The 24,480-nt window shown below is 40.1% G+C and overlaps 2 protein-coding genes across 2 annotated transcripts in view; both read left to right on the forward strand.

Moving 5' to 3' along the window:
* LOC126472697 (ubiquitin carboxyl-terminal hydrolase 34) overlaps nt 1-4,307 on the forward strand; it is a 529,852-nt gene extending 525,545 nt beyond the window's left edge. The window contains exon 52 of the mRNA XM_050099952.1: nt 2,122-4,307. Within this exon, the coding sequence (XP_049955909.1) occupies nt 2,122-2,369 (248 nt within the window). The 3' untranslated portion in view covers nt 2,370-4,307. The remainder of the gene's footprint in view (nt 1-2,121) is intronic.
* Nucleotides 4,308-4,682: 375 nt separating this feature from the next.
* The window catches only part of LOC126472713 (steroid hormone receptor ERR1), a 489,204-nt gene continuing 469,406 nt past the window's right edge, over nt 4,683-24,480 (forward strand). Inside the window, exon 1 of the mRNA XM_050099956.1 lies at nt 4,683-4,755. The gene's annotated coding sequence lies outside the window, so the exon portion shown is untranslated. The remainder of the gene's footprint in view (nt 4,756-24,480) is intronic.

Raw genomic sequence — 24,480 nt, forward strand, 5'->3', positions numbered from 1 at the left:
GAACCACGTCTCCTACATCTGTTGCATTGAGTGTTTGCAGGAAAAACTCCTGATTCAAATGGACATAATGGTAAGAAGTCACTGAAACTACCCGTTCATTTTCTTCAGAAAACCAGGGACCAGTTATTCCAATTCACGATAGTGCACACCAAACATTTACATGCTGTGAATGTAGAGGATGCTAATGAAGTTGCCTGAGGGTATCAGGGCTTCAGTGGTGCATGTTCTGCTACTTTACGGTTCCTGAAAGGAGTAAGTGAGCCCCATCACTGAAGAAAACAAGTGCATCATGAGACATACAAAGAAAAGTGCCTCATATGTATTTTCTTGAGAAACAAAATCATATGGATTAAGTTCCTGCATCACAGTCGATTTGTAGGGATAGAATTTTAGTTCTTCGTGAAGGATCAGATGTCCAGAACAAGCAGACAGTTCGAGAGCAGCTAAATGTTTGCAGGCAGAGCACTGAGGGGATCACAGAGCAGAAAGCCTTACCATGTCAATGTTTTGGGGTGACGTGACTGTTTGCGAAAGACCGAGCTTTTTCTTCTTCTCACAAGCAGTTTCCTTAAGTTGTTTATCCATTAAACAGTTGACTGCCGGCTGGGAAAGCAACCACAGATCACAGTATTGAAATGGGTACGGAATGCATCTTGCATGGTGATGATTTAGTGACAATTAAAATATTATGCCTCAACAGAAAACACCTTGCTCCATCTCTGTCCTTCCCATAATGCTAACTAAACCAAGCGGAGCTACAACTTTACGGCCCACACTCTCGAATGTGCCTACCCCCACCCTCCTCGGAGCAACTGTCACTGTAGGGTGCCAAATTGAAATATAAAATTTTTTGACATTTTGTTTCAAAAGGATTTCAAATGGCAAACGCACACAAGCAAGATAAATGCTCACAAAATAAAATATTGTACAGTCTACATTTATTTTCTGTTAAAAGTTTTCACACTGTTCGAATTGCCTACTTTGCCAAGTTCCAGAGCTTTCTTCAGCACGGACTTCAATTCTGGGATAGTATGCCACCTAGTTTCATCATTTTCTTAACTTTGCGAAGAACAGTAAGGGCAATGCAAAAAATTTGAAAAACAGATTCTTGCAAGCAGCTCTTTCAAAAGCCATCAATCCTCCCATCCCTTGTATCTGTGTACTAGAATCTTGTAAGTAGGTTACAAAGAATTTATGCAATATAAAATCTTTAATGTTTATGAACATGATACAAGGCAAGAAGTAAAGTTCCATGTTCAGTTAAATCAGTAAGGACATTAGCCACTACAATTAGTGTGATACAAATTTACAATAATCTTCCAAATAAGATAAAAATTATTTCATTAGCCTCACTTTTTACTCAAACCTGAATGGTATTCTTGTTAGGTCACAGTTCTTATTCAGTTACAAAATTTTTGTAACATGCAAAATACATGAAACAAGAAAGTGCAAAAGCTGCTACTGCAAGTAGGGCAAGCTCATTGGTAGATAAATTCAAAAACTATTTATTTAATGAAATATTACTCTCAATTTTCCTTACATTATGTAAGAATAAGTGTGTTTGTGTGGTTGGAGGGGGGCGGCACATATGTAGATACAGATGAAGAATGTTTGACATAAAAAGAACCTCAGGTCAAAATGAGGCACACAAGGACTCTATGGGACAGAAGCCATTGGTGAAATTATGTCAACTGTTATTTAAAACTACATTTGTTGTCACAGACAAGGCAGTTTTTGTTGCATGCCTATCCATTTGAGTGTAGTTCAGTTTTGGAACATTTTTCTCACATAGATGTTTCACGTATTAATTAGGAACACAGAAGGAGATCTGAAAGTGAAAGGGCATTTCTGTATCACATTCTGATGATTTACATATGTGACTTCATTCACTAATGAGAAAAGATTTTGAATTGGGGTAGTACCTTGAAAAGAAGTAAATGTATAAAATTTTGTGAAAACAGTGTGTTGTGTATTGTAGGATTTATTTTTGATATAACACATTGTATATTTTTGGTAATGTTTGGTCCATTTGATTCCTTACATGACAGATTACTGTAATTAGTACTTTGAAAGTGAGACTATAAAAAATTGGTGGTAACTTGATGAATGGATCTCTTACAGATGATGTTCCCTGCAAGAAAAGAAAACTAAGTGCTGAGAAGAAAGAAGAGGAGGCAGAGCCAAAGCCATCAGGATCGAAAGATGAAGATGAACCAGTTGCCTCATCCCCCTCACCATCACCTTCAAGTGATAAAACAGAGAGCTCATCACCTTGCTCAAGCAAGTCACAGCACTTCTCTGTCAGCTGCATTGAGCTTTTAGAAAAAACCATCATTGATCTGAAGACGTGTGTTGAGAAAAAAAGTTGAGTGGTCACTTTTATGTTTTAAAGAACATGTGAGGTTTAGAATTGATGCTGTAGCATTCAGGGACTGGTTTTGTTAGCTCCTGTACGGCTAATACTCTGGTAGCATGTAACTAGGTAGATGGAAGAACAGCTAAACAGAAATGACTAGGTGCTGATTAAAAGCCTCAGCAACCATTAACTGAAGCTTATAAAATATTGATTTTTGCCAGTTTTGGTTTCCATCATTTGTTGTTTCTGCCATCACTACTACTCCAATATTACTAGATTTGTAAAGTTTCTGTAGTGTCATACTATGAGAAATAATTCTCTGTGTTCACAAGCATCAGAAATTGTAAACAGATGTTGACATATGCTGAGTGTATGGAAACTCTGAATTGTAAATGAAATGGGGAATCCTGCAATCTGAAAAAGAAAAAAAAGAAATAATTGAAAGATGTTACAGCAGTTGGGCTATGTTCATTGGAACATCGGCTCTTATTGTGTGATACTGGGATGCTGTATGTTCATTTAAACGAATTAATTAGAAAACGTATGCACTATCATTTACCAAGAACTTGCATGTAGAAGCATATTAGACGTTATAACAACTCCAGTATGAATGCTTACTTAGATTTCATTTATTTTGTCACATCTGCTATTCTTCTGGCATATCTAGCCAATTTCTTCAGCTAAGTGACTTAGTCTTACCTTCTGCCTCCTCTATAGCTGTGAGCAGTGACCTGTGGACATTGTAATGGAAATTTTGAAATTTTTATCTGTGAAATTGGGCATAATGATTGGGAACAAATGATACATGTCAAACCATTTGCTTTTGCACTGAAGCACATCTTGTCCACTTTGTGGCAATAGTGTTGTGGTAACTGGAGAAGTTTAGTATTTTCAGTCCTGACACCGGTCACTGGCATCAATTACACTACCATCCTTAAACATTTTATTTCCTCTTTCTTCTAGAAGGGAGTAAAAACTTTATAAAATATAGAAGCATTACTTCTGACATCACAATTAGACTGACTTTTGTATAATTTTTTTATCTGTCAAAAATGTCACCATCAAGTCACTTTGGAAATTTTTATTTCTTTTGTATAATTACTAAAGTAAGCAGTCATTTAATATTTTCAAAATGAATAATTTGTGTGTTGATGTGGAAGTGTTCCCAGTTCTTGTAACTGAATATGTTGAAAAGAAATTGTGTAATTTTGCCTATATGTAAGTAATGATGGTACGCCACTGTCTGTACACATGTAAATATGAATGTACATATTTTAAGAAAAAAATTATGCATAGCAAGATACAAGGAGCTGTGCATTTTGATGCTCGTTTATAAATATGAAAGGCTACACATGTGAATTCTTAAGCACCAAGACTTTCATTAATCTGTAAAAATCCTCGTGAAGGTTTGCATGATGTGTGGTGTATCTTATCTTGTGGCATAGTCACAGTCATTTCCTTTATCTGAAAGATAAAGTCACCACATATTTCCTTCCTCTGTGTGTATTTAAGCTCATTGTAATGTAGACACAAGACAAAGCAGCTAAGCCTAATAGTTAAAGATGTGCTGTTATTTTGTGATATTTAAATGTGCAGTGGGATCAGTATTGTTTTTTACAAAGTGAAAAATGTTGTGCCAGTTGTTTGAATGACCTAGTCTTTAAATGTATGAGAGAATTTGTTAGTGTTATTTTATTGCTTACAACTTCTGCAAGCACAGTTTAGGAAGAGGTGTGTGTGTGTGTGTGTGTGTGTGTGTGTGTGTGTGTGTGTGTTGTGCAAGGAGTGTGAATCTATCTATATACATGTAAGAATGCATTTTTGTACGTGTTCTAAATAAGTATATTTATTGTACAAAGATTTTGACTGATAACTGAAAATTATTAGCTATATTTCTTAGATTTGTGTCAGATTTTATTATCGATGTAAAATAAATGAGAATACCGATGCATCTCTTGTTTGTTATTAGTAAAGCCAGAAACCATTGGTACACTCATGTCCTTTCATTTGGTGTAATATCTGCCATTTCTAGGAGAGGGGCACAATCGTAACAATTTTGTACTACCTAACCATCAGTGAATAAACTGCGTGACCAAAGCTTCTAAATAACATGTATTTAAAAGAGAATACATGGTTCTAAAAATGTACAAATAACCCCTGTGATCAAATCCTAGGCGATTTCATTCATTACTACTCTGCGAGCTTTGTCGCCTAATCTTGTTATTTACTACTCGTTCTGTCTTCGATCGCCTAAGCATCTTTGACTTAACCGATATTTTCATCTTCGGTGTTAAAACGATATGTGGTGGCATCTGGCGGTAATGATCTGCACTAGAAATCCGTACGAATATTTTTCGAATATTCGTTTTTTGAGGGCAATATTGACTGAAAGTAATAAGGTAAGAGAAAAAATTCGGAAGTTTCGTAACTACTTTTTAACACCAAGCGCTCTCCTTTGTCTTTAAAGTTAAGAACAAACACACAAATTGTGTAGGGGGCGGTACCATTTCTACCCGGTGACCAGTCTGCTAGTGCTACGCGTCATGTTTAGTTGAAAATTGTAATAGTTCCCATGAAGTGAATCGTCTTTATTAGAAAGAATAAAGCAGTGTACAGTATGTTGGACCAAAAGTATGCCAGCCGTAAATGGTTTCGCAGTTCTTGTTGCATTGCCATATTGAGAAATTTATGTAGGTGTTTCACTATCGAAATGTACCATTATAACCAAACTTAGTAAATAAACAAAATTTTCTCCACTGGAGATGAAATTATCTCAGAAGAAGGAAAAAGCTAACTTTTATTCTCCACAGCAGCAATGTCTTATTTAAGCTGACGTTAACCCTACACTCGAAAATTAAGATAATGTGCGGTATAGTCAGTCATTCGATAAATGATTTTACACAATATTTTGATACAATGTGTTGGCTGTTAAATTTATCAAATGTAATTACGTAAAGTTGGATCACGTTTTATAGGTTATGTAGCTTCTAGAACGTAAATGGTGTTAAAAACTAATGTGACATTACTTTTTTGTAGTAAATCATGACTGTGTAAAGAAATCATGTTGATTACTAGTATAATCATTAAATAATAATGCATGATAACCTTTGGCACAGGCTCTGCATAATACCGACAAAGCTGTGGAATTCTCTAGCTTTTATGGTCTCCGAATGATAGCATAGGTAACGAATAAAGTTTCTTTACTTTTTTTAATTAAGATAGGATTAGTTACTGTTACTTTTCAATTTCGTTTCCAGCAAATTATTCCCAGCAAAGTAAACAGTGTAAGTGGGTCAGGACGACATAGTTTCTCAGTAACACCCCACACGGCTGGATGAGATCATGTTTAAATAGATATCACACATTTGTAAATATTCAGTAACATATGTTGGCCAATGATTGTCTTGGCATGTTTCAAGACCAACACTTTTTACTGAAAAAACCACTCCGAGTGAGACAAGCCTTGACGTATGTTCTTAGTTTCCTGTTGTGCAGTATAGGTTCATACACTGTTAGAACTCATACAATAGTGCTGCGGTGTAAAAGGTGAAAAGTACACTTGTACCAGAACTAATTTGAGTTCCTACCATACAAAAAAAAAAAGAAGCGGCAATCAGTCTCGATGATTCCGAATATTACCAGCTTTGTTCGTAATTCCGTCACAGTCAGAATTTTTTGCCAGGTTTTTATCATCCGGGAAGACAGAAGGAAAGAGAAAAAAAGTCGTTGCGCTTAGGTAAATGAGTTCGTAAAAACATCAAGAAGTTTCATTACCTATCCCGTAAAATAATTCTCGTGTAAAGGGGAGGCGTTACAATTTCCTCGCGCTGCGTTATTGGCTTCGTTGAAATAGCAATTATTGAATGTTTTTTCCATAAGGTGTTGTTATCACTTCAGTGCACTTATCAAAAAGAGAAAGAACTTTACGAAAAAATTCATCGGAATAAGAGTGGTCAGCAAAGATAAAAAAAAAAAAAAAAAAAAAAAAAGCTATTATAAAACTTTAACTGGCTGTATTTGATCACATGATATTTTCTCGCCGATCACACGCCCTCAAACCAAGTAAAGGAATGCCAACCCTAGGATGAATGAATGGAGCAAATGAAATTATCTTACAAATCAAAAACTCTTTCTCAAATGTAGCAGGATGGCTAAAACATTCTGACCATACCTCAGTTGCACTTCTCTTACCCACAAGCGGACAAAATTTGAAAACTTTTATCATTTTAAATGTGAACTAATATTTCTTATTAGTGTTTTTTGAAAAGTGTGCTTTTAGGTACATTCAGGAGTACAAGCTTACTATACTATGCTATTAATAATGTGACACGGCAACCTCACTGCAAGAACTAATCTAGTCTGCTGGTGGTAGTAACCAGATAAATAGTAAGGAATCTTGTGGCAAAAATAGCATCCATTCTTGTTGTCTTTACCCTGTCCATTTATTGAAATTAGTTAATTAATATGTTGCCCTAAAACAATTACTGTAGGTGAATGTTGTAGAAGGATGAAAAAAATTCAAACTGTATAAATCTAGGTGCATTTCCCTAATTTCTAAGCAAAGATATGATTTTTTAATATACAGATGACAATATGAAAATTTTAGTGCCCACTGTTCTGTGCTGAAGATATAATTCATCTAAAAAGATTTTAAATTAAAAATGACTCCAATCTAATGCAAGACAGTTCATATAGAGTTGCTGTCTCCTGTACCAGTATATTTGTTGCTTGTAGCGAATGGTGTTGTATGCTTCATGAGAGATTATTTATATTCTGCTATTTTTTGACGTAGATACAGATAGCATACTACACCACCTGCAAATTGTGAATCTTGACTTTGATGAGTCTTGTGTCTGATGCAAAAGTCAATAAGAGTGGAAAGCTATGTGCGGGTATACATGGTAAAAAGGTGGAGGAGATTAGTAGACAGGTCAGAAAATAAAAGATATAGAACAATAAAAGGGGAGTAAAAAAAAAGGAATACTTATTGGAAAGAAATGCTGAGACCACAGAAATTAATATAAATTTAGGCTAAGTGGGTGGCAAGAACCAAGCACATGTTGTAATGTCAGTTTCCTTCTGCATAGGTGTGAGAAACTGGTGTGAAGAGGGAGAATACAGATAACACATGTGGTGAAACAGGCACCAAGGTCACGATTGTCACATTGTAGAGCATGCACTGTAAAAGGATATTACATGTTGGCTCTGCCTGTGTTCATTTATACTGACTGATAACTTGATAGTCTCAGTCATACCTATATAGAGGGCCGATCAGTTTTTACATTGCAGAGGGTACATAACTTGTGGTGGTCCTTTTATAAATATGCATATTATTTAATTTCATAAAAATGCTTTTCCATGCTTGTCATTTTTTTCTCCCTCAGCATCTTTTTCACCACTTCCACCCTTCATAGTGCTCCGAACCCTCCTCTTTTTGCCATGTTGAATCCCATCTCATATTATATTTGCTGCTTTCATAAAGTTGCATTCTGTCTGACATTTTGCCCACCACACACAGAATAGCTTTTCGTCCCCCCCCCCCCCCCCCCCCCCCCCCACACACACACACACACACACACACACACACACACACCCCTCACTGCCCAATCTCCACAATATCTTAATCAGACCCTATGCTCCTTCTGCACCCATTTCACTGTCCTATATGGCTCCTACCCTTGTGACTGCCCCTCCTCTTTAGACTTGTCTGATGCACACACCCTCCTACTACTATCCACTGTAACTGGAAAACATACTTTCAAAGGAAGAGGATAGCCACCTGTGAAATGAGATGCCACATAACAGCTCTTGTAAACCTGTTGGGCCTTCTGTATTGGTATGACTACCACCAAGTTATCAGTTACAATAAATGGGCATAGGCACACACCTGCCTGGTCTAAATTTACATTAATTTCAGTGGTCTCAGTATTTCTTTCCAGTATTTCCCAATCTGTATATCTATCCACCACCCCACCCCACCTGTCCGCCTTTATTGACTCTTGTGCTTGATATTTTGTCAGTAATCTCTGTTTTGCTTATTACCCTGTCTTCCACATTTTAGCTCTCAGGTTTTCAAGTCTTGTACAATGCAGGCACAAACAACCAGTCTTTCCTTCTCATCCTGTCTGTTACGTCTCCCCGACCTGGGATTGTGGACGACTTTTCCATAACTGTAACCATTTCTGCAGCCTCACCAATCTCTTTTATTCACCCCTCTTTGTTTCCCTTCAATCCTTCTATCAAAACAAAAATTTCAAACGTTGACTATTTTTGTAACTTTTAAGTAAGTTGACAACTTCAGCTTTGAATACACAATTGACATTAGTGCTATGTCACAGTAACATACTAGTTATTCTCTCCTCCTCCATTCTCCTTGCAATAAAATGCATACAGATACATTGTCAGTGTAGTTTCATTCATTCATCTTGTTGATGACATTTGCTCAATATTTTGATGCATGAATGAGCAATTTTGTGTGGAGTCATTAAGATTGATCACTTCTGTATTGCTGTAGTGGAATGTGCCAACAACAAAACATTGCATAGACAAAGTTTATGTTGGCAGTTTAGAGGTTATTTCTATTCAGAAATTTCTCTATGAAACAAACAAAGATGTTCAGCCCAAAAACTTTATCTGTTTTCTGCTGATGAATTATCTATTCTAGTGGGCATGAGTTTGACTTTCTGGTCCTGACATGTTTAAGTGTTAATTAGAACATTTTAAGTCTCTAAAAAACATACATTATGCACTAAAACACTTTCGTTGCCCTTGTCTAAACTGCATTTGAATAAAATAAGCCCTGGCATTTCTGGAAGATTAAATTATACGCTGTCATTCCATGAATAACTCTCAGAACACATGTTGGGTATAAATGCTGCTGCGCTTAATGTCACTGTTTTCTGAGAATGTCTAGATACCACCACAATGTTTTTTTACTTAGCAATGTAATTTTCTTTGATTTTTCCTGTGAGATTCATTAAAGTACAGTATTCAATAAGCGTTATTATTTTCTGAGCTTGAAATGTGGCCATTTCTGATACCGTACAGCACAGACAAGGATATACTGAGAAACTTTTGCTTTTTATGTGTACACATAGGTAACTGTAATTAATAACTCAAAGAAAGGAATTGCACACTTGAAATCATAGTTCATTGAGATCTGCTATGCAAGGTGCACACCACAGCCACATTTCATATAATGAAGTATATTCCAACTCAAATGAAGTAATACATTTTCTTTAAATTTCAGTGTTGTGTACAAATATGCACTACACATGTTTTTGGATATTACAAATTCAGGAAAATTGCTCCCACAGTAATTTATAGATAGAGTGCATACCATACTAGGTTAATGACCTCAAATGTTAATAATGTGGCACAACTCTCTCTCTCTCTCTCTCTCTCTCTCTCTCTCTCTCTCTCTCTCTCTCTCTCAGCAAAAACAAAAGAAACTTTCAGTTTGTGCTACTTTGTTGTTGTAGATGTTGTTCTTGTTGCTGTGTCATCTCAAATCTGAAGAATGTTTGATGATGGAGCCCTCCACACCAGTCTATCCTGTGCAGACCTCATAATGTCTGAATAACTACTGCAACCTATATCCATCTGAATCTTCTTAGTGTATGTATCCCTTGGTCTCCCTCTATAGTTTTTGCCCCCCCCCCCCTCTCTCTCTCTCTCTCTCTCTCTCTCTCTCTCTCTCTCTATCTATCTATCTATCTATCTATCTATCTATCTTCCCCCCTCCTCATCATCCCCCTCCCCCCTTCCTCCCTCTCGCCCCTTTTCCCTCCTCTCACCCTCACCCTCCCATCCAGTACCAAATTGATGATTTCTTGATGCCTCTGAATGTGTTGTGTCAACTAATTAACTAATTCCTTCTTTTAGTCAAATTGTGCCATTTATCTTCAACATTCTTCTATAATTCCACATTTAAAAAGCTATTCTCATCTTCTCTGAACTTCTTATTGTCCATATTTCACTTCCGTATGAGGCTACACTGCAGACAAATATCTTCAGTAAGGGCATCTTAACACTTAAATTTGTATTTTATGTTAGCAAATTTCTCTTTTTCAAAAGCGTTTTCCTTGCTATAGGCAGTCTGCATTTTACTATCCTCTCTACAGAAACTATCAAAGCTCATATCTATTACTTGTAATGTTGCATCTCCTAACCTAATCCCTGCAGTATTGTGTGACTTACTGTACTTCATTAATTTAGTTAGAGTTTTCAGCCCTACATGCAATTGTTGGCCTGCAAATTTGCTCTTACCATGAGTTTTCACTGTGGTCTATAGACGTTGCAGTGATACTTTCAGTACCGGTATGTCAGAAGTGCTATACAGAACGTCCCCATATAACATGGACCCCCACCCAATATTTCATAAATTGTTCAGGATGCTGATACAAAAGAGTTAGCCAAATAGTAGTATGAAAATATGCAAGTATTTTTCTTCCTAGTTACTAGTCATGACTTGCATTTAAAAACTAGTGAGGTACTGAAGCAGTAATGGTTTTTTTAATAGACTCTTGTATTTGCTTTTCGCTTGACACCAATAGACAGGCGTGGAAAAAAGAGGACAGTGACAGACATGTGTTAATACTCACACTAAAACTTTTCACAGTGCCTTACGGTCTTCAGATACAGCGAGCATTTTAATTCAATGATGGGCCAGCTCGAGGCCATAGTTTCTCGTCCTGTGGGTCTGCTTGCGGCTGCTACTGTCCAGTCTTTTCCTCGTAGTGTAGTCGCAAAGTTTTGTACAGTGATAGGAGGGAGTGCCATTAAGAACATAGGTGGGGTGTGGGCATGGGGGTGGAGCAAGTTTAAAGGTCACTTTTATACGTTTTTCTTGAAGAATTTGAAAACTGCAGCTTCTAGCTAAAGTGTTTTCTAGTACAAAATTAAACTACATTAAATTTTTGTACAAAAAAAAACCCTGTCATTATTTCTCGAGAACTAATAAGTTTCAACATAGCAGAGGATGGAAAATTGCAGATTATTAAAAATAGTAATTCAAATGTATATAATTAATGTTTATTGTTAAATGAAATGAGAACAACAAATGTTAAGTGTGTGTACCCTGTTTTAAGTGCAGCAGAGACATATTAAGGGATAAATTGCATTTTGGGGGTGTAAAAGGGGTCGAGGGTAGGTGCACGAGGGAAGGTAAGTTACCAGATTGTGGCCATGCACTTCCTTCATTGATAGGTGTGCAAATTGAAGAGTGATCAGCAGTTACACCCTCTGTCCACCATACCACATCACAAGAACCAACTACAGGGTGTTTCACAAAGTTATTCTAAACGTTCAGTTTGTGCTACTTTGTTGTTGTAGATGTTGTTCCACAGCTCTCTTTATTCATCACGGGACGAAGTCACAGACATGCATCAAAACTACATGGAATAGAAATATGAATTACTAAAACATAATACTGCTGCAAGAAACACAGATGGACAGAACCTATGTAAATGTCTACAGGTTGTTGTTCACTGCCGTGGGGGAAATTGATTCTTAGTGACCCTGTATGGCAGCTGTAGGATTTTTCCAGGAAAGGCATATTGTCTATATATTAAAAAAAAAGCTAGGTGGCTGCAAACTGTTAATTGTCTGCACACTGAACAGCCACCCCGAGCGTAACATGCTGTCAGTATGTACGTTATAATGTTGATTTCATTGTCACCACTACCAGTGGCTGGAATACTTTAAGCAGTGTGAGGGATATCAAGGACATTACACCAGCCTCATCTCTCCCAACATCTAAATAGGCCCAGACGTTTAAATTGACTCCCTTTGTAACAGCAGGAAGTCACCTACGTATTACGAAAATTCAGCTATTTCAACATAATTCAAGCAACGCATTACAGTGCATTACTGTTCTAGACTTGAACACAATCAGTGCCATTCCATCAGACACATTCACACTGACCTTGCAACATAGAATGTGGACGTTTTGCAGTTGGCACCATACAGGACAGTCCACTCTTCAAGGCCAGCAATTTCTGAGTGGAAGAGAGTTGTGCAGTCTATCAGTACCACAGTTAATGGTGAGAGATGTGCAGTAACTTTCTGGTCATTCATTAATTCACTGCCAGCACAGTCACAGGGATTCATAAAATGCTGTCAATGGCAGACAGCTGCAAGGTGCCATATTTACCAGTCCATTTACTTTCCCTCCAACATTACGTAGGTTGCTGAGAACATCACAATTACAAAGTAAGCACTTCTCAGCCCTTGTTTATAGGAACAAGTTTTACATGAAAGATGACCTAAAAACTGCAAGGAAGTACTCACGTAATAAACTGAAAATAACTCGACTTTATATATATACGAGCGCAGTAAAGTTATTTTGTCTATTCGCACAAGAGAACTAGACACGAAATGCTGGGGAGGTATAGTCTGTAAACTGGTGGGTTGAAGTCGCCTTTCCGGAAGAACGTTACAACTGCCATGGAGGACGACTTACAATCTATTTCCCCCTCTAGCAGTGTAGAAAAGTGTGCAAGATTTACATAGAATCTATCCATAAGCGATTCTTGCGTTGTTATGAGTAACTCATATCTCATTTTCGCGTAGTGTTAACGCATTTTGTGGCGAATAAACACCCAAACCCGCGGTGTTTGGGTGCGCTCTGCATTCCCAGTGATTCTAACAAGGGAACACCCCATCGCACCCCCCCCCCCCCCCCCCTCAGATTTTGTTATAAGTTGGCACAGTGGATAGGCCTTGAAAAACTGAACACAGATCAATCGAGAAAACAGGAAGAAATTGTGTGGAACTACGAAAAAATAAGCAAAATATACAAACTGAGTAGTCCATGTGCTAGAAAGGCAACATCAAGGCTAATGCGAACTCCCGAGCGCCGTGGTCCCGTGGTTAGCGTGAGCAGCTGCGGAACGAGAGGTCATTGGTTCAAGTCTTCCCTCGAGTGAAAAGTTTAATTTTTTATTTTCAGACAATTATGAAAGTTCAGGCACTCACACACAATCAACTTCGCTCTCCAAAATTCCAGGAAATGTTCAGATTTGCTTGGACATATGCAGGATTTGACGCTCTACACACGGAAAAATTTGAGAACGTTAGAAACATATGTTTTGACAGAGCACAGGGAAAACTGTGCGACTGTGAAACTGTTGCATTCATTTGTTGCAGTTTATGTGACAAACTCTAATGTTTTCATCACTTTTTTGGGAGTGATTATCATATCCACAAGAAAACCTAAATCGGGCAAAATACACTCCTGGAAATTGAAATAAGAACACCGTGAATTCATTGTCCCAGGAAGGGGAAACTTTATTGACACATTCCTGGGGTCAGATACATCACATGATCACACTGACAGAACCACAGGCACATAGACACAGGCAACAGATCATGCACAATGTCGGCACTAGTACAGTGTATATCCACCTTTCGCAGCAATGCAGGCTGCTATTCTCCCATGGAGACGATCGTAGAGATGCTGGATGTAGTCCTGTGGAACGGCTTGCCATGCCATTTCCACCTGGTGCCTCAGTTGGACCAGCGTTCGTGCTGGACGTGCAGACCGCGTGAGACAACGCTTCATCCAGTCCCAAACATGCTCAATGGGGGACAGATCCGGAGATCTTGCTGGCCAGGGTAGTTGACTTACACCTTCTAGAGCACGTTGGGTGGCACGGGATACATGCGGACGTGCATTGTCCTGTTGGAACAGCAAGTTCCCTTGCCGGTCTAGAAATGGTAGAACGATGGGTTCGATGACGGTTTGGATGTACCGTGCACTATTCAGTGTCCCCTCGACGATCACCAGTGGTGTACGGCCAGTGTAGGAGATCGCTCCCCACACCATGATGCCGGGTGTTGGCCCTGTGTGCCTCGGTCGTATGCAGTCCTGATTGTGGCGCTCACCTGCACGGCGCCAAACACGCATACGACCATCATTGGCACCAAGGCAGAAGCGACTCTCATCGCTGAAGACGACACGTCTCCATTCGTCCCTCCATTCACGCCTGTCGCGACACCACTGGAGGCGGGCTGCACGATGTTGGGGCGTGAGCGGAAGACGGCCTAACGGTGTGCGGAACCGTAGCCCAGCTTCATGGAGACGGTTGCGAATAGTCCTCGCCGATACCCCAGGAGCAACAGTGTCCCTAATTTGCTGGGAAGTGGCGGTGCGGTCCCCTACGGCACTGCGTAGGATCCTACGGTCTTGGCGTGCATCCGTGCGTCGCTGCGGTCCGGTCCCAGGTCGACGGGCACGTGCACCTTTCGCCGACCACTGGCGACAACATCGATGTACTGTGGAGACCTCACGCCCCACGTGTTGAGCAATTCGGCGGTACGTCCACCCGGCCTCCCGCATGCCCACTATACGCCCTCGCTCAAAGTCCGTCAACTGCACATACGGTTCACGTCCACGCTGTCGCGGCATGCTACCAGTGTTAAAGACTGCGATGGAGCTCCGTATGCCACGGCAAACTGCCTGACACTGACGGCGGCGGTGCACAAATGCTGCGCAGGTAGCGCCATTCGACGGCCAACACCGCGGTTCCTGGTGTGTCCGCTGTGCCGTGCGTGTGATCATTGCTTGTACAGCCCTCTCGCAGTGTCCGGAGCAAGTATGGTGGGTCTGACACACCGGTGTCAATGTGTTCTTTTTTCCATTTCCAGGAGTGTAGAAGAATCTTTTTACCCATTCGCCAAGTGTGCAAGTTAGGTGGGTCGACAACATATTCCTGTCATGTGACGCACATGCCGTCACCAGTGTCGTATAGAATATATCAGACGCGTTTTCCTGTGGAGGAATCGGTTGACCTATGACCTTGCGATCAAATGTTTTCGGTTCCCATTGGAGAGGCACGTCCTTTCGTCTACTAATCGCATGGTTTACCGGTGCGGTCGCAAAACACAGACACTAAACTTATTACAGTGAACAGAGACGTCAATGAACGAACGGACAGATCATAACTTTGCGAAAATAAAGAAATTAAACTTTTCACTGGAGGGAAGACTTGAACCAAGGACCTCTCGTTCCGCAGCTGCTCACGCAAACCACGGGACCACGGCGCTCCTGAGCCAAGTTAGGCTTGATGTTGCATATCTTACGCATCGACTACTCAGTTTGTATATTTTGCTTATTTTTTCATAGTTCTACACAACTTCTTCCTGTTTCCTCGATTGATCAGTTTTTCAAGGCCTATCCAGTGTGCCAACTTATATCTAAATCTGAGGGGGGTGTGATGGGGAGGTTCCCTTGTAAGGCGAGATGCGGAAGGGTCGGTATAAGTTTGAAAAACATCTATAGCTGATTCTTTGATGTAGTGAGGTGATGATGATGATGAGTCCCATACTCCTTTACAGAGCGTAGGGGAGCGACGCGGGAGACCCGTGCCGCCTTACTAGGCAAGGTCCTAGTGGAGGTGGTTTGCCATTGCCTTCCTCCGACCGTAAAGAGGATGAATGATGATGACACAACAACACCCAGTCATCTCGAGGCAGGAAAAATCCATGACCCCGCCGAGAATCGAACCCGGGAACGCTACCGCGAGATCACGAGCTGCGGAGATAGAGTGGGAAATTGCCAATCTTTCCAGTTTTCAAGGAGAGAAGTTCATGACCACAGTGTGGCGACTTACCTACCCTCTCGCGTCTAGCTTCCTACCCCCGCCAAGCTGTTATACCCCATAACAGTTTCTACCTTAATACTTAGATCTGATACACACATTTCATATTTGATCCTAACCCACTTCTTTTAACAATAAACATTAATTTTTATATCATTAAATCACGATTTTTAATAATCTGCAAGTTTCCCATCACCTTCAAGGCGTAAACTAGGACCTTTTTTTCTAAGAAATTTAATATAGTTTAGTTTTGTACTTGGAAACATATTCGCTAGATACCGCGGCTTTCGAGTTATTCAAACGACCCCGCACCCCGGTGGGGGCTTTTAGTATGTTGTCCATGGCACTCCCTCATACCACTGTACCAAAATTTGCGACTAAACGACTTTTTTTTCTCCTATTCGACGTTAAGTTTTCACTGACTGGTCTACGCAAGGGCACATTCAGGCCGCGATTGTCTGACAGATGTCTCCTCTTTCATCTGGGACACCCCTACACACAGTAAAATTCCAAATGCACCAATGTGTTGTTTTGAAATTTCTAGAGCGCTGGTAATGTGTTGAGCGCCCCTGAACCACACGAAATTCCAGTCATACTACTCTATATAATTGTAGTTCCATTGTTTGGAAGCGCATGGTTACTTTGCTCGAACATTCGGGAACTTCTAGCGCAATCATATTTTTCCCTCAGAATAGAAGGATATGTCAGATGTACACTCCTTGTCTATCCTAACTTTTCATCGCCACAGCATTGCTAGACGTGACAGTCTGCGGTCAGCGACAGAAGGTGATATGAGGGAACGTGGCCTGAACGTGCTCTTGTGTAGACCAGTCAACGGGAGACAAAAAAGTCGAATAGGGGAAAAAATTTGTGTAGTCGCAAATTTTGGTACAGTAGTACGAGGAAGTACCATGGACAGCAAACGAACAGGAAAAACTCTCATTATTCTACATACTGTTGGTGGTGCCAGGTACTCGTGCAGATATAAGGATACAGTCAAATCGCTGCTTAATGTCAGCCACAGAAACTTTGCGGTAGAGAAAAGTGGATCTCGGGCGTTGGTTAAACGCACCTCAAACAGAAAACTGTGTGCGTGTGTCAAACTTTGCGGTAGAGAAAAGTGGACGTCGGGCGTTGGTTAAACGCACCTCAAACAGAAAAGTGTGTGTGTGTGTGTGTGTGTGTGTGTGTGTGTGTGTGTGTGTGTGTGTGTGTGTTTGTGTGTGTCAGTGAGAACTTTACACCAGAAAAAAACATTAGAACACTGTGTAACCCATGTTAGATGTAAAAAGAAAAAACAACCCCTGTTAGCAAGAGTCAGTAGTAGGAGAAGGGGTTACTTCTGAATGGTGAGTGAACACCATATTTGTGGGTAGAAATAAATTTCATTTTTACGAGTCAGGTGATAGCGTATATGTGCCACGGACCTCCGCGACGAATTGGAAATGACAATTTTGCTGCTTATAGGACGTGTAATGGAGTGAGGTTTGTATCTTCATCCACTACACAGTAGTAAAAACATTATCTAATTGTTTTAAAAGTGTGTTTACAGAGGTATTGCGAGACTGAACGATAGGTCAAAATTTAAATTCTACCAAGTTTCAGGTAAAGACTTGAAACACTGGCGCACTTACTGCGTCTATGGTTGCTCTGGATAGAAAAAAAAGCTCATTTTCGTCAGATAAAGAAAGGAAAAAGCAGAACGTAAGAGTACGTTAAAGTTAGAATAATCCCGTATTCAGCCTGAAAGCACCAGGAACAAATACAGAAAACATGCGGGGAGCTCTAAGAAAGCAATAATGTTTCTTTATTTTATAATTGTTGTTGATGCAGCTCTCAATGCTACTCTACCCTGTGAAAGCTTCTTCATCTCCCAGTAACTACTGCACCCTACATCCTTCTAAATCTGCTTAGTGTATTCATCTCTTGGTCTTCCTCTACGATTTTTACCCTCCAAGCTGCCCTCCAATACTAAACTGGTGATCCCTTGATGCCCCAGAACATGTCCTACCAACCGATCCCTTCTTCTATTCAAGTTGTGCCACAAATTCCTCTTCTCCCCAGTTCTGTTCAGCACCTCCTCATCAGTTACATGATCTACCCATCTAATCTTCAGCATTCTTCTGTAGCACCACATTTCGAAAGCTTCCACTCTCTTATTGTCTAAACTATTTATCGTCCGTGTTTCACTTCCATACATGGGTACACTCCATACAAATACTTTCAGAAAAGACTTCCTGACACTTAAATCTATACTCGATGTTAACAAATTTCTCTTCTTCAGAAACGCTTTCATTGTCATTGCTAGTTTACATTTTATATCCTCTATACTTCGACCATCTTCAGGTATTTTGCTCCCCAAACAGCATAACTCATCTACTACTTTAAGTGGCTCATTTGCTAATCTAATTCCCTCAGCATCACCTGATTAATTCGACTACATTCCACTATCTTCGTTTTGCTTTTGTCGATGTTCATATTATATCCTCCTGTCAAGACACTGCCCATTCCGTTCAAACTGCTCTTCCAGGTCCTTGGCTGTCTGTAACAGAATTACAATGTCATCGGAAAACCTCAAAGTTTTTATTTCTTCTCCGTGAATCTTGATTCCTACTCCAAATTTAGGGGTAGCCGAATATTAAAGTGAGATAGTATCTTGTGCAGTTTATGAAATACTAGAGGTGTCCACGTTACATGAAACACTGCGCGTATAAGCTCAGATTTGAACTATTCCTGGTGGTTGTTTGTGCTTTCTGTGTAGGTATAAGTAGAATGGATTCCATCGATACAGTACCTTGACATTTGTGTTAGAGGGCAAAACTACCTCATTAGTTGTTTTCAAAATTCACTGTAATTATATAGACGAATAAATCAGCCTAAAGTCCCACCAAAGAATACAAGGATCATTCGCACGATGCTGAAGCTACTAGACACCGGTGCACCGTTACACCAGTTCTCAGCTCTAATACTATGAATTAAAAAGTAGCTCAGTCTTTATCATCTCCGGGTCAAAACCCGACATCGTTGTGCATCATACGAGTGTAAGGAAAAAAGCTACTAATGTGACGGTGAATGACTTGTTATCAGGCTAAAAACGCAGTTATTTCTTGACACAATTTATGTGAAGGAGAATGACCTTTGTCAGATACTTCCCGAGTGACCGTATTTCATCCATGGAAGATCGATTATCCGTGGTCTGCAAGATAGCCAACAACAGCTGCCATTATCTCCATACTGTACTCAAAAGTGTTCTAACCCAAATGTATGTAGATGAGTGAAGAGTAGAAACCAGAGGGTGCAGGTCTGGTGAATAAAGCAGATGCTCCAACGATTCGCATTTCAAATTTTCCCATTGCAAAAAGAGTCTTTGTATGCGAGTGCATTGTCTAGTGAGAAAGAGATTTTAATTTCTGTGCACAAGGCTCAAAAAGCTTAACATTTTAAATTAGTAACCTTGTCTTGCAATTTGTACATTTTTTATACGTGCAGGAACTTTTACCAGTTAGTAGCTGCCTTTTCGAGGAAGAGTAGATGAGAACCACATGCACTATGGATATAGGTTATAGATATTCGCCATTCGTTAAAATGTGTTGCGAGGTGCACTTTATTGTTAAAAACAGCGGCCTGCGCTGAAGCGACGTATAATATTCATTGGAGAAAAGCTGTTATTGTTGTTGTGGTCTTCAGTACAGAGACTGGTTTGATGCAGATCTCCATGCTACTCTATCCTGTGCAAGGTTCTTCATCTCTCAGTACCTACTGCAACCTACATCCTTCTGAATCTGTTTAGTGTATTCATCTCTTGGTCTCTCTCTCTCTGCGAGTTTTACCCTCCACGCTGCCCTCCAATACTTATTGGTGATCCCTTGATGCCCCAAAACATGTCCTACCAACCGATCCCTTCTAGTCAAGTTGTGCCACAAATTTCTCTTCTCTCCAATTCTATTCAATACCTCCTCATTAGTTATGTGACCTACCCATCTAATCTTCAGCATTCTTCTGTAGCACCACATTTCTAAAGCTTCTATTGTCTTCTTGTCTAAACTATTTATCGTCCATGTTTCAATTCCATACATGGCTACACTCCATACAAATACTTTCAGAAATGACTTCCTGACACTTAAATCTATACTCGATGTAAACAAATTTCTCTTCTTCAGAAACGCTTTCCTTGTCATTGCCAGTCTACATTTTATATCCTCTCTACTTCGACCATCATCAGTTATTTTGCTCCCCAAATAGCGAAACTCATTTACTACGTTAAACGTCTCATTTCCTAATCTAATTCCCGCAGCATCACCCGATTTAATTCGACTACATTACATTATTCTCGTTTTGCTTTTGTTGATGTTCATCTTATATCCTCCTTTCAAGACATGGTCCATTCCGTTCAGCTGCTCTTCCAGGTTCTTTGTTGTCTCTGTCAGAATTACAATGTTATCAGCGAACCTCAAGTTTTTGTTTCTTCTCCATGGATTTTAATTCCTACTCCGAATTTTTCTTTTGTTTCCTTTACTGCTTGCTCAATATACAGATTGAATAACATCGGGGATAGGCTAAACCCTGTCTCACTCCCTTCCCAACCACTGCTTCCCTTTCATGCTCCTGGGCTCTTATAACTGCCATCTGGTTTCTGTACAAATTGTAAATAGCCTAGCCTTTCGCTCCCTTTATTTTACCCCTGCGACCTTCAGAATTTGAAAGAGAATATTCCAGTCAATATTGGGGAGAAGAGGAGTTTGTGGCACAACTTGACAAGAAGAAGGGACCGGTTGGTAGGACATGTTCTGAGGCATCAAGGGATCACAAATTTAGCATTGGAGGGCAGCGTGGAGGGTAAAAGTCGTAGAGGGAGACCAAGAGATGAATACACTAAGCAGATTCAGAAGGATGTAGGTTGAAGTAAGTACTGGGAGATGAAGAAGCTTGCACAGGATAGAGTAGCATGGAGAGCTGCATCAAACCAGTCTCAGGACTGAAGACAACAACAACAACAACAACAACAACAACAACAACAACATACCAGTCAACATTGTTAAAAGCTTTCTCTAAGTCTACAAATGCTAGAAACGTAGGTTTGCCTTTCCTTAATCTATTTGCTAAGATAAGTCGTAGGGTCAGTATTGCCTCACGTGTTCCAACATTTCTACGGAATCCAAATTGATCTTCCCCGAGGTCGGCTTCTACCAGTTTTTCCATTCATCTGTAAAGAATTCGTGTTAAAATTTTGCAGCCGTGGCTTATTAAACTGATAGTTCGGTAATTTTCACATCTGTCAACACCTGCTTTCTTTGGGATTGGAATTATTATATTCTTCTTGAAATCTGATGGTATTTCGCCTGTCTCATACATCTTGCTCACTAGATGGTAGAGTTCTGTTAGGCCTGGCTCTCTCAAGTCTGTCAGTAGTTCTTATGGAATGTTGTCTACTCCGGGGGCCTTGTTTCGACTTAGGTCTTTCAGTTCTCTGTCAAACTCTTCACGCAGTATCATATCTCCCATTTCATCTTCATCTACATTCTCTTTTCTATAATATTGTCCTCAAGAATATCGCCCTTGTATAGACCCTCTATATATTCCTTTCACCTTCTTCTTTCCCTTCTTTGCTTAGAACTGTGTTTCCATCTGCGCTCTTGATATTCGTACAAGTGGATCTCTTTCCTCCAAAGGTTTCGTTAATTTTCCTGTAGGCAATATCTATCTTACCCCTAGTGATATGCGCCTCTACATCCTTACATTTGTCCTCTAGCCATCCCTGCTTAGCCATTTTACACCTCCTGTCGATCTCATTTTTGAGACGTTTGTATTCCTTTTTGCCCACTTCATTTACTGCGTTTTTATATTTTCTCCTTTTATCAATTAAATTCAATATCTCTTCTGTTACCCAAGGATTTATATTAGCCCTCGTCTTTTTACCTACTTAATCCTCTTCTACCTTCACTATTTCGTCTCTCAAAGCTAAGCATTCTTCTTCTACTGTATTTCTTTCCCCTATTCTTGTCAGTCGTTCCCTAATGCTCTCCTTGAAGCTGTCTAAAACCTCTGGTTCTTTCAGTTTATCCTGGTCCCATCTCCTCAAATTCCTACCTTTTTGCAGTTTCTTCAGTTTTAATCTACGGTTCATAACCAATAGATTGTGGTCAGAGTTCACATCTGCCCCTGGAAATATCTGACAATTTTTAACCGGGTTCCTGAATCTTTGTCTTACCATTATATATTCTGTCTGACACCTTCTAGCATCTCCAGGCTTCTTCCATGATTCTTGAACCAAGTGTTAGCTATGATTAAGTTATGTTCTGTGCAAAATTCTACCAGGCGGCTTCCTCTTTCTTTTCTTCCTCCCAATCCGTATTCACCTACTACGTTTCCTTCTCTTCCTTTTCCTATTATCGAATTCCAGTCACCCATGACTTTTAAATTTTCGTCTCCCTTCACTATCTGAATAATTTCTTTAATCTGATACATTTCATCAATCTCTTCGTTATCTGAGGAGCTAGTTGTCATATAAACTTGTACTACTCTGGTAGGCATGGGGTTCGTATCTATCTTGGCCACAATAATGCGTTCACTATGCTGTTTGTAGTAGCTTACCCGCATTCCTACTTTTTTATTCATTATTAAACCTACTCCTGCATTACCCCTATTTGATTTTGTATTTATAAACCTGTATTCACCTAACCAGAAGTCTTGTTCCTCCTGCTACCGAACTTCGCTAATTCCCACTATATCTTAACTGTAACCTGTCCATTTCCCTTTTTAAATATTCTGACCTACCTGCCCAATTAAGGGATCTGACATTCCACACTCCTACCCGTAGAACGCCAGTTTTCTTTCACCTGATAACGACGTCCTCCTGAGTAGTCCCCGCCCGGAGATCCGAATGGGGGACTATTTTACCTCCGGAATATTTTACCGAAGGGGACGTCATCATCATTTAATCATACAGTATAGCTGCATGCCCTAGGGAAATATTACGGCTGTAGTTTCCCCTTGTGTTCAGCCGTTTGCAGTACCAGCACAGCAAGGCCGTTTTGGTTAGTGTTACAAGGCCGGATCAGTCAATCATCCAGAATGTTGCCCCTCTTCAGGAACCACACGGTTGTCTGGCCTCTCAACAGATACCCCTCCGTTGTGGTTGCACCTACGGTACGACTATCTGTATCGCTGATCGCTGAGGCACGCAAGTCTCCCCACCAACGGCAAGGTCCATGGCTCATCGGGGATGGGGTGGGGGGGGGGGGGGGGGGGGGGGGGAGAGAAAGGCTGTAAAAAATTAAAAATTTAGTGTTAAGAAGTTGCATAATGAAGTAAATTCACCAGGTCTAACTATACTAAAAGAAGAAAAGTCCTTGCAGAAAGATTGTTTTGTATTGTCACTTTCTCGTACACGCATTTACTACAGAGTCCGTCGGCGTACTCTTCCAGAAATAAAAAAAGGACATGAACATTGTACTAATCGTTGCACACTTGTTGCACATTGTCTCTCTAGTAGCATGTATAAGGTTCTCACTCAGACCTGAAAGTAAAAGAACAGCACTTTGCGTCGGTTATTGAATAGTTTGTAAATTTTTTATTGAAAACTCTCAAAGATTTTTAAATAAAAATCATTTAGCGTGTAACATGACGGTGTGTAACGTAACAATGTCGCTGTAATCGTGGAGCACCTTTCCTTGTAGCATGACAATGCTAGATAACACACCAGCGCCGCGATATCTGCAACACTCAGACTCCTCGGGTTCACTGTCATCGATCATCCTCCGTAGAGTCCCAACTTGGCCCCATCCTACTTTCATCTGCTTCGAAAACTTAAAAGATCACCTTCGACGACTTCACTTTAGTAGCGATGAAGCGGTGCAGGCAGAGGTGGGGTTCTGGCTCCGTCAACGAAGTCAAGCTATAGTGATGATATCAACAGACTGGTCTCTCGTTGGAAGAAATGTGGTCGTCGCCAAGGTGACCGTATTGAGAAATAAATATCGTAGACATGAAGAATAAAGATGAAGAATGCTAATCATGTTTTTTTCTATTTAAAAAAAAATTAGAGTTTTCACATAAAAAACTCGGAGACATTACTTTTCAGCACTCCCTCGTACACCCGGTGAATGCTCGCTCAAATATTATGCAGAGCGTCACATTTGAACATAAGAAGTTCACGGTAAAGATTGCACAGACCGCCACGCAGAATTTTTACCCCACGAAAGAAAGTATGTTCTCACAGAAAAAAAATCCAGAATTCCAGTAAACGTCATCTGCGTTCGAACTTAAACCTTTCCTGACAAATAAGGCTCCAAAAAATCAGTATTACTCAAACTTAACAAACTTGCAAGCAGTTTCGAGCTACGTAACGTATCGTCACAAGAGCTGACCAACTACTCTTCCTAACCAACGCCAAGATTCCTGTCTTAGTACGGAAGCGTGTAAAAGGCATATGGCTGACCAAATATCACAATATTCAGTGCGCCTCCTAGTTTGATTCATATAGTCTGGTACTCTCCCTCAGATCAGTTCCCGTTTCGAAGTAAA

The sequence above is a fragment of the Schistocerca serialis genome, chromosome 1 (assembly GCF_023864345.2).
Source record: "Schistocerca serialis cubense isolate TAMUIC-IGC-003099 chromosome 1, iqSchSeri2.2, whole genome shotgun sequence".
NCBI lineage: Eukaryota > Metazoa > Arthropoda > Insecta > Orthoptera > Acrididae > Schistocerca > Schistocerca serialis.